General features: G+C 40.3%; 1 protein-coding gene across 4 annotated transcripts; it reads right to left on the bottom strand.

Annotated features, from left to right (window-relative positions):
• Positions 1-250: 250 nt before the first annotated feature.
• Positions 251-10,214, bottom strand: snw1 (SNW domain containing 1). Of its 4 annotated transcripts, none has more exons than XM_031872856.1 (14): positions 10,144-10,214; positions 9,484-9,637; positions 9,136-9,297; positions 7,869-7,964; positions 7,425-7,531; positions 7,091-7,195; positions 5,248-5,317; positions 5,059-5,124; positions 4,722-4,838; positions 4,477-4,621; positions 3,728-3,833; positions 3,093-3,210; positions 2,526-2,689; positions 251-985 (listed from the first exon to the last, which is right to left on the bottom strand). In XM_031872856.1, exons 1-14 carry the CDS (start codon positions 10,155-10,157, stop codon positions 793-795), a joined length of 1,617 nt encoding a protein of 538 aa, XP_031728716.1. In that variant the 5' UTR covers positions 10,158-10,214; the 3' UTR covers positions 251-792. The 4 variants fall into 4 exon arrangements, with proteins under 4 accessions (XP_031728716.1, XP_031728717.1, XP_031728718.1 ...); XM_031872857.1 differs by having other exon boundaries at positions 3,728-3,830; XM_031872858.1 differs by having other exon boundaries at positions 4,480-4,621.
• Positions 10,215-11,473: the final 1,259 nt, after the last annotated feature.

Raw genomic sequence — 11,473 nt, 5'->3', positions numbered from 1 at the left:
AATAGATGGCGTCACTAAATACATTTTAGGCATTTAATCATCTATGTAAATGGAATGCATTAGTCAGGAAGTGATTAAAATAAGGAAAAATCTACTACGAGAAAACTAGAGTAATTACACAACTAATAAATAACTAACTCCCACTCTGCTGTAAAGGTTGAGATTAAGCAGCTCTGAACTGGACTGAGAAAAATGACAGGGAGAAAACATCAAGAGTCATTTCAAAATTTGTAAATACCATACAAAATTGTTTACTCAATAATAAACATTTTATTCCAAATTTATTCCATTGGTAGTAATGTACAAGAATGATTAAGCCGGTTTGCATCAGATCTTACAGAGAACTTTATACTGCTGTACATATCTAGCCTCCAATAGGAGCTTTAACTGGGCTCACCAATACACCGGAGGTTTAAATAAAACAGGAGACAGAAACTCAATGGGGAATGTGGGGATAAATGAGGAAAAAAAACGTGAATATGAAGAGGTCCTATTGAGTTTCTGTTGGGTTTACTCTGCATTATCGTTTTAAAAAATTGTTTTAACTCAAATCTACACATTTCCAGGGCACATCTGAAATGACTTTGCTGGACACAGATGTTTTCAGAAGCAGAGGATGATCTTACACGCACACACACAACAGCTATCACTTCAGCTATATGTAATGCATTTAATCAGGTCATATTAAGCATAAATCCTTTCCTTCTCACACACTGAAATCATTCCTGATAGAGACTCACAGCCCTTGAGAGGGAGCAGACCAATATGCTAGCAGCTGCCATCCATGGACTCTCACTCCTTCCTGCGTTTCTTGTCGTGGTAGTCGTCCTTTGAGCGGCTGCTGGTGGACGGTCTCTTGGAGCCGCCATGCTGCTTGGCCTCCTCCAAGAACTTGTCCAGACCGAAGGGATCCTCCTCAAACTGGACTGGCCCATCCCGCCTCTGCCCGTGGTCAGCACCTGAGAACTCTTTGTCTGGAACAAACCTGACAGTAAAAAGGAAACAATTACAGTGTGCAACAAATTTAGAGTTTCTCTCCCGGAGTTGCCATTACACTGTGCTTGCTGACAATCTTATTGGTTGCCGTTGCTTGTTTTTTGTCCTTTAGTTGTCCTCAAAGCAGGAAAGAGGGCACCGTTTTGAAACTACAAGCTAATTGCTAGCAAGTTCCTTCTTGTTCAATCAAATTGTCTGAGAGAAGAAATAAAGATAAAAGGATAAAGAAATATCGCACTCCTCCATGGAACATATGTTTCAGGGAATTTGCTTAAGTCAAAGATGTTCCATGTTTTGCAGCCAGCCAAACATTCCTAGAGGATACCGACAAGCTGGGGACCAAACATATGGGCCAGGCTCTGCTCGGCTAGTAGAGTGTGGCACTGCTGCCCTAAGGACCAGGGCTCCTGCTGGGACGTCATGCGTCTGCTTGCCTCGTGCTTCAAAAAGGAAGCCAGAATGACCTTAAATTGATTCAGGCTTTTATTGTTATTTCGTGCAATTATACTTGAGAAGGTTCAAACTTCAGCTGTTTTGTTCAGAGCCTGATAAGTATAACCGTCCTAGTCTAAGATAAACATTTTCCTTACTGCATGCATCATGCGTCAAGGTACTCGAACTATTCAGATTATCCATTATGTGCTATGGGAACTTAATTTTAAACTGTTAAGTTATTAACCTTCGGATGTGCTTAAATACACATTACACTTATTAACACTATATCTGAAAAAATCTGAAAAGGTTCACATCACATTCACTCCATTAATATGCAAGAATGCACAAGGTCTCTAAAAATGAAATACAATAGGAGCACAAACTCTTTATTGCACATTTCTGAATGATATACTCTTTAGTGCTTATTCATACACCAGTGATTCACATAAGTAGTCTCTCTGATCAGTAGTGGTAGATTGGTTCTCATATCTATATAACCAACTAATCTGGAATTACTATTGTTTTATACTGTACTAATACTAGTGCTGGGCGGTATGACCAAAAATGTGTATCACGGTATTTTTTAAGATTCTGGCGGTTATAACCATGATTAGAGGTCCCTCTCAATACAGTTAAGACAACTAGCTCCGACCGCAGCCTTCTTAGCGGCGAGCATTATATTTAGCTGCCTGTTGAAAAGTTACAGCAGTTGTTTCGGCTGTGACGATGTGTGAAAAATTCATATCATACGGGAAATTAAAGCCGGTATACCGCTTGAACCGGTATACCGCCCAGCACTAACGGATACTCATATTCATACTATTTCTGCATTATCATCATAGATCCTGTTTTTCAGCATTAATATCATTTACACTATTGTTGTACATGTCTTCTCATATTTCCATATTTATTTTATTGTTATGTATAAATATTCACATTTTTCTTAGAATTATTCTAAAATTGAACGACTGTAAAGGAACCAATTTTCCCTGAGGATCAATGAAGTATCTTTGATTCTGATAATGTAAATACTAAAAATCTAAATCAGTCAGAATAAATGTATAATATGTGATTGAAGATTTAATGGAAAGTACCTGTTGTTGTGCATGAGTGTGTCAAAGTCATCTGTGTAGGCGTCCTTGTCTATATTCTTGCTGGGCCGGTAGATGTTAGAGGCCATGTCTCTGCTGCCGCGGAACGGCTGGTCGTACACGTTGTAGGTCTCATCCTCACCACCGGCAAAACCACTATCCATTCCCTGGGAGAGAGCAAGAGAGACTTTTAGAAAGAGATGCCAGTGCACAACAAGGTATTAGTTAAACCTATTAAGGAGAGAACCCAAGAACATTATGATGCGCGTCTTCCTTGTACTTGGTTATCAAATTGCTCACTTAAATATTGTGAAAGCACAGTCTATCAAGTTTGTCCTGCGACTGAGGACATCAATCCCTATCCAGCAAAACACAAACTACTGCCACTGCTGGAGGTGAAACTCAGTGAAACCCTTTTTTGTTAGACTGGAACAGACAGGGCCTTAACTCTCTATTTAGGTAATGCTTCTTTGTGTTGCAGAGCTTGGTATTCACTCTTGTACATGTTCACATTTTTGTCCAGTGAACACAAATCATTCAGGTCTATAGTGATGGATGTTGTATTCTAACCTTGCTCTGATTGAAGAGCCGCTGGTCGTACTGGGCCTCACTGGCAGAACGAGGGTTGGGAACGCCCAGAGCGATGAGCTCGCTAATGTCCCTGTCCTGGTCTCTCTGCAGCTTCGACCTGGGACAGAGAACAAGGCCGGAAACTTAGACTACTGACACACAGACAAGAATGACATAAAAACAGGAAAGTAATGGAAACCTAGAACGTAGTTCTATTAATAATATTTATTTTCTACAGCAATTAACATGTAGTATAATAAGATATTTACAAATGTATCTGTATGCTCTTGGTGACTCTAACATCTCGACTCTCCTTCAGCAAACGACATCTCAAAGTCAAGTTAAAGTTAATTTTGAAATAACAAAGTTTCTGCTTTCTGACGGCTGGAATTGTGATTGTAATGAGCTCTCCTCTGAATTTCACTTCCTCCACTCCTCCAGGGACACACAATTCTATCATTTGGAACCTGACAGTGCGCGCACACGCACAGCACACGCCTCTGCTGGATCCTGCTGCGTCTGTTCAGTGTTACTGCTGGCCCCATGAATGATTCAGCAGTGGATCTGTGTAGCCGTGTGTGTGTACGGAGAGGAGTGAGTTCACATGCGGTATGTTTAAAGTGCGTGTCCAGCACCTCTTATCAGGAGCAGCCCTGGAAATGTTCCTGTCGTGCTGTCTCTCTTTCCTTCTGTCATGGCGGATCTCGTCACGCTCCCTGACCTCGCTGTCCTCGCCACCTGCTACGTGAGACAGACGGATGGAAAGAGGGAGAAGGGGGTGCAAAGAAACAATAAGGATTTTTTTATGAAATTAAACCACATGAGAGGATTGGGAAACAGATGATGTGAAATGGTACATAGAAAAGCAGAGGTGAAAAGAAAGAGTGAGAGAAATGAGAAGACAGGTTGGAGGGGATGTTAGGGACAGTGGAAGAAATGGAAGGAATGCGAGGCAGGGGGTTGATACACAGCAGGAGAGGGAACATGAGGTGAAGAGAAACTTGTCAGTAAACTTGCAAAACTAAACACAGCTGACAGACATTGGCATTCATAACAAAATTGGACACACAGACTTTGCATTTTGATTCAATGGGATATGATTTATCCACATGGTCATTCAAAAAGCATGCGCTAAAACAGGACATGCAACACTGATTTCTCTTCTCAAAATCCATGTGAATTATCAGCAGGGAAGCAGAAACATTTCACAGCTTACTGGTCCTCTCAACACTGGCGGGGCGGAAAATGTCATCACTTACGACACTCGTGTTACAGATTTGGAACTTGGCAACAGAGTCTGCTCCACTCGCTCAGAAAACCACACACATTCTTCAAAAAACAAGAAAGAGACAAAAGGACATTTTTGTTCATTATCTTGACTCACCACCTTTGTCCCCATGACTTTTGATCCCCGCCCTGCGGTCTCTGGCCATTTGGGCCAGTTCCCTCAGTTTCTCCTCCTTCTTTTCTTTCTCCTTCTGGGCCATCTTCTTCTCTACCTGTGCTCTCATCTCTACTGCCTCTCTGGCCTATGGAAACAATCAGCATTTTAATATGCAATTCCAATATGGGTAAAAAGGCACTGCAATAATTCTGAAGCACATATTGATCAGGGACAATGGTGAGTACCTTTCTATCGGCGATGTAGAGCGCCTCGGCCAGCTTGGCAAAGTTTTCATTGATGTGAACGGTTTGCAGCCCCCTACCATCAGCAGCCAGACGTTTGTCGAGAGGAATGGTGTAGCCCTGAAAGATATTAAGCACACAAAGAAATGAACAGAGAGGAAAAGAGGTAGCAGGGCAATGAAACTATGTCAAAACCACGAGCCCTAAAGACAGTTATGCAATGTAACATTAAACAATAAGCCTGGAAAACAAATCACATGCCTGCATGACCTACTCACAATGTGTTTGACATTTGGAGATACTAAAAATGAAGTCCAAACTCATTGTGGTGTCACATTACCTTGGCGTTTTTCCAGTTGGAGATGCATGGAGGAATCTTCCATTCCTGCTGCTCCTTGACGGTCATCTACAACAAAGGGAGAGGAGCCGTCAAACAAAACAGCTTTAGGACAATTCAAGCTAATTCATTTAGATGTTTCAATATATTGCATGAAGGTACTGAAAAGCACAATGATTCATCCAACTGTACCTTTCTGCTTGGGGAATGCATGACAGGGGCGGGGGGAGAAGGGGGTCCACGAGGAATCTTCTTGTTGATCCTGAAACATACAATTGTAATATTTCTTCAGCATTTTTGTGAGACCGACAGTCAAAAAGATCGTTAAGGCATTAATTAATTAATGCCGACAATTATTTTATCGCACATTAACGCAGTTTTTATTATTATTAAGCGGACATTTTTAACACAAGAACCGGCCGGCAGACCGGTGAAGAGCTGTTTGTGTGGTGTCTTTTCCGTCTCTTCCTGTTTCCTTCACCTACATTCCCCTGGGTCCTAAGTCCCTCCATGTACAGCTTCTTCTCACCCTCTATGTACCGACTTACATTTATAACAAATACCACACATATTACGGTAATCAGCGTTGCATATGTGTCTGACTAAAAAAAGCAATGATTCATTTAAATTATTTAAAGTGTTTTGTTTGGAATATGTATAATAAGCATCATTTAGTTATCGCTACTGAGAATTTATCAAACATAACTTAGATAGGTTTGCAGTTTAAGGTGTATATTTCAAATTGCATCCATTACACACATGAAGATAAAGTTATGAACACCGGCTGAATATCTATTATCAGAATCATTATAACTGTATTTTAACTGCTACTGTGTAAAGAGAATACTGCTGTTAAAAATAACCTGATTTGTTTAAAGTGTTTACAAACCAAATGTTATTGCACTTTTGTTCATATAGCAGAACTTTTAAAATAAAAGTGCGCAATACACTACTTTTGAATTCATTATTGAATTTTGCGCATAACAATGAGATGAATCGCAAAAAAAATCATGTGATTAATCGCGATTTAAAATTGTAATCGTTGCCCAGCACTAATAAATATATATATATATAACTTTTGAATCCGATCAGACTTGTTAGTACTTAATCCTCACTTAGATTTCCTTGGGAGATTAATTGATGCTAAATTCCGATAGATGAATTCACAACATTAAAAACTTCCAATGGGCACTCTTCACAAAAAACATAAAGAAAAGTAATATTGACATTATGAATTAAAATGGCTGATAAGTGTGCATTTGAATAATTCTACTAATTCCATGAAATACTGCGGTTGCAACGGTACACAGAAGTCAGTTTGGTTTACACCCTAGTTTAGGAAGACGGGTTCGGTGCAGGTAAACATAAAGATACATTTCCTTTACATTTTTTTGTAAGTGTCAAAGACAAAATCCTCTTGCTGGGGACTGAGGTAGCATTTTGCCCATGGGCAACTTTGGTAAACTATTTTCAATAAAAACGATTTAAACACTGAACAAACACTTTCCCAACAGGTCAAGATAAACTATACAACTGAAAGGGATCTCTAATGCTATGATTGAAAATACCAAAACAGAAAAAATAATTACACTTACATACAATTTACATGGAGTGTTTAATTAGTTCAGGCTTGGCTGCATTGCAACATTTATCAGCCCGGTGATCAGCACATCTGGGTGATGTTGTTGAATGCGTTTCCATTCACAACCCCAACAAGGGTGGAGCATCGGGAACCCGCAGGTTGGTCTTCGTGCTCAGCCGTTTCATTTGTGCTCACCATAGCGAGACTGACTCGCACGCAAATCAACGTTTTGTGCTAACCTCAGTATATGTTGCTAATGGCGTACAGCTAAAGCACAGCTAAAGCTTGTGAACTTTGGTTCCACATTACATGCACCAGTCTACATACCATGTATTCTGCTTGCACCGAAACATGAGAGTTCGGTCCCCATCAACTACCCTTTACAATGAAAATCTATCAAAGCAGTCTTTGTATATGGCTTCAAGTTACTGTGTTGGACACATGTCTACTCACTTGAAACGTGGAGGTTCCATCGGATCTTTCTGCATTTCCACCATGCGGATCACCCTCTGTTTGGCCCCAGAGTTAAAAGCCACTCCTTGCTGGGACGGGGTGTATCTTGGGGAGAGAAAAAGGAAGAAATTTAATCAGACATGTAGCCTGTTATACTGCAATTCAGTAAGATATAATTCATACTTGTTGCCTTCTTTTGTCCAATTACCAAACTCCCTGTTAATTTGATCTATTTTCAATAGGCTTACATTTTAAATATCGGTCAAGTACGTTTGGCTACCTGGCAAGTAAAAGATTTAAGCTACCTTATCTCCAGCCCTGATTCAATACATACCTGATGTACTGGGCAGGAGCTTGTTTGTCTGCAGCTCTTACAGGCATGGCAGCAGCAATCTTTTGAGACACCTGCTTGTCCAGGGCACTGCGGGTCTTCTCAGTCAGCTACAAAGAACACACAATGACGACCACATTTAAGTGTGGACTGATTATCAGATTTACCTCATTTTAACTCGGTAAAGTAACTGAATCAAAGGTTGTCAAAATCTGTCCATTTCTGATTAAATGTTACCATTTTTAAAATCGCACAGTAACATCAGCTTTATCTTTGCAGTGACCAATGGACAAAATGAATACCGATTTCTCTCCCTGGGTAAATAATGTAAAGATTATTATATGATCTTTGAGTAGTCAAATATATAGTCCCATGAAGAACTTGATCTCATGGCAACCTGCTTGTAACTCAGTTGTTTCCATAAATACACATTGCAGCATGGCTTACCTCTTTTATAGCCTCCTCATCAGGCTTCTGGAGTTCTGGAGTGTCATCATTAAGAACTTCCTTTGGTAGAAGGTCAGTGTACTTACTGAAGATCACCTGCAACAATGAAAGATAAGAAATGACTGGAAATAACTAACTCATGAAGCAAACTAAGACTCGCATCTGAAAATGACATGCACCATGGCAATGGATTGTTTTAACAATGTATCATGGTACAGAGTGTGTTTATTCTGTGAATGACATTTAAAAAAAACAATCGGTATTAAGCTAGTGTCAGTGTAGGTAACAATATGAATGCAACTCTGGCATTGAGTGCTGCAGGATTGAGTCTGCATTTTTGCACTTCTGGTTCGCTTGTATAGTCAAAGAGTTTTTTTAGATTGGTTTTTGGTTAAATGCCTGAACTAAGGTCTGTGGTTAAAACAAGCTTAAGAGATTTTAAAGTTTTTTAATATGACATAAAAATACGTCAATAAATATCCCCAGTTTTTTTTTTTTTTTTTTTTTAAAACAGGCAGTTGCTAGCAAGTGGCTAAATGAGACTACAAAACATCCTCACGCCGACAAGTCTGTCTTTATAGCCTCGTTGTGTGTACTCGCGCTAAAGCGACAGTGGTGTAGTTCGTTTATAGCCAAAAGTAGCTTTTTCCTTCTTACAATGCATTTACACTTCCAAAATCCTAAAAGGTGTTCATTAGGGAAGATTATCCTGCTGAACAAAACATGCAAGTATCATAAACTTGTGTTTGCCACAGAGCTTACTTTCCACAATAATCCTAAATCCAATAGAAAGATCACATTGGCTTTGTGTCGAGAGAACCAGTGCGATGCTGACCTCAGTAGTTAGCTGACAAAAATACATCATCCTGCGCATGTACATGCTGCAGCCGGTAGCTCCAATACATTTTGCACATTTTTTTCATCTTGTATCTTTGTTGTTATTACTGGAACACTAATAGCATATGACAGAATACATTCATCCACCTCGGAAAAGGATGGGTGGGGATTGGAATAACTGCAGCAGACTTTAAGACGATCATCGCCCACAGCCAACCAACCGGCCGGACAAAACGCCACCAAATGTCCCCAGGGGAGAGAGGGAGGAGAGCCGAGATGGAAGCTAAGCTAACCCGGCTAGGACCTAGGTTACTACATTACCCAGCCTACTCCTGGCCGTCTGATGTTAGTTCACAGGAAAATAAGATGGAGGAAATAAGACAATAAGTGATCCTTGAATCCGTGATACATTTTTCATTTGCCTGTATACCTTATCCTTGCCCTGTCCTTGTCTGGCGAGGGCGTCATATTTGATCTTTCCTTCTGCATCCACCTGTACAGCCAGGGCATTGGATGTCTTCTTCTTCCTACCCATCTCCAGAGGAAACTGGGCAACGTGGATCTCCGGGAAAGCTCCTCCATCTCCGAAGTCCTACAGAAACAAAACATTTACAGTGGAACTTGGACAATAGACTTAGCTTTGATAGGTCTTGCATAGCTCTATGGCAGATGCTCCTCACATTTAATTGACTATCCAGATGTGGGCCCCCCCCACAATAACCCCAACCAAACCAAAAATCGCAACAATTTAATGAGTAAATACTGAAAACTGATTTACGTCAAGTGAGCGAGGCACCCAGCCTTTTCTGTGTTCATAGGGAGCGGGCTCCCTGCGGGACGACACCAGGGCGGTGGAGTAGGACTTCTGGGCCCGGAGCTTCTCCTCTGCCTCCAGCTGGTCCTGAGACAGCTGGGTCGGCGCCGGTAAAAAGCTGAACACACAATAAGAAATGTTTGTTTGATCATGTGTACAGTAACGTTAGCTAAGCTGATGTAAAGTTAAACCCCAGCTTGCGTTAGCCAACAGTGGCACCGGGTAACGTTACACTTAGCGTTAACTTACTTTAGCTGTTAAAACGGAAATGCAGCTAGCTAACAGTCAGGCAACACACTGTTACGAATTCTATGAACCACACTGAAGGACATAGCTAGCACATCACTAGTAAACAGTTGATAATACCGTGTTGTTGATCATGGCTGCGTGCTGTTAAGCTAGCTAGTTAGCGAATGGTAGCTTACGACATACCATTATAGCTAGCTAGCTAGCATTAGCTGAAGCCATTAGCTTCGATAAAAACAAGGAAACAATAACGGGCAGACCAAAAACATCAATGTAGACTATTTAAGGTAACCGAAACATCGCACACAGTTAAGTGAAAACAACATCTGATGCAATTACATGAAATAAAAACACTGAAGGCCTGGTCGCGGTACTCACGTTGTCAGAGCCATTTCCCCCGTTCTTCCTTAGCAATGAGCTGGGCATGCGCAGTAGCACCGATGCGCATGTCTATGGTTGATTATGTAGACCAGGGGTGGGCAATTATTTCTCCCAGAGGGCCACATGAGAAACAGGAGACTGTTGTGGAGGGCCGGACCAATAGACTGAACTCAATCCTGCTCTATATTATTCCACCTATTTATTAAAATCATTATATTGTATAGATTTGATAAGCTGTGAGTGGTAAGAGTAAATATCATGATCAGTGGTGGAATGTAACTAAGTATATTTGCTTAAGTACTGTACTTAAGTACAAGCTCAAGGTACTTTACCTGAGTATTTCCATTTTATTTAACTTTTTACTTCCACTCCACTACATCTCAGAGGGAAATATTGTACTTGTCACTCCACTACATTTGTCTGGCAGCTTTAGTTACTACTAGTTACTTTGCACATTATAATTTGTCGAACCCTTCCTAACTACCCAAACTGAACAAGAGTGTATAAAGGAGTTAAATGAGCTGTAGCAGGAATAATGATCCAAACAAATATACATATGTAATATCCATATATAATAGTACAACACTGACAGGGATCATCTTTCTGTTAATTAGTACTTTTATTACTATTGTTTGTAGTCCAATTATCTCATTTTCAGTTTTTTAGTTCAGTGAACGAGTGCTCTGAAGTCAGGTTGAATGTGTGAGGTGAGATGTGAAGGACATCTGACAGGTGATGTCAGTGAGAGAGGATCTGGATTTGTTAAACTCCATCACGGAGAATGTTTGTTCACATATGTAGGTCGATCCAAATAAATAACAATAAATGTTATTCCATAATGTATTCAAAACTATATTTGAGGTTGTTTCATCTTCAGTCATCTTGAATTTACAATCAAATCTCTTTCACAAACTGCCTATCCACAAAATTCAAGGGAAATTTTTTTATAGAGCAGAGTAGACATTATGATTTAGGCCAATAAAGCTGTGACCATCCGTTCACTATTAAAGCACGTGTTCATTCAATGCGACAGGCAAAGTGTTAACTACGTTTAGGCAGCATCGGCTATCGAACAGACTCACACGGAGCAGAATACATTTACATTAACACAAGTAGACCAATGAGATTAGGTAATAACCCTAAACTGACATTGTTCATTACACAACATTAACAATGGCAAATTAATTATACTTCATGCACGGAGCCTATACGTGTGAGTTCGTTGTTCGATAGCAGATGCTGCTTAAATATGGTTAACGCTTTGCCTGTGGTATTGTCGTATTGAATTCAGGGCAACAAAACATCAACTTGTTCCATAATCTAACTT

The sequence above is a fragment of the Anarrhichthys ocellatus genome, unplaced genomic scaffold (assembly GCF_004355925.1).
Source record: "Anarrhichthys ocellatus isolate YVR2014 unplaced genomic scaffold, GSC_Weel_1.0 scaffold66, whole genome shotgun sequence".
Classification (NCBI taxonomy): Eukaryota; Metazoa; Chordata; class Actinopteri; order Perciformes; family Anarhichadidae; genus Anarrhichthys; species Anarrhichthys ocellatus.
This window is presented reverse-complemented; position numbering and strand designations above follow the sequence as displayed.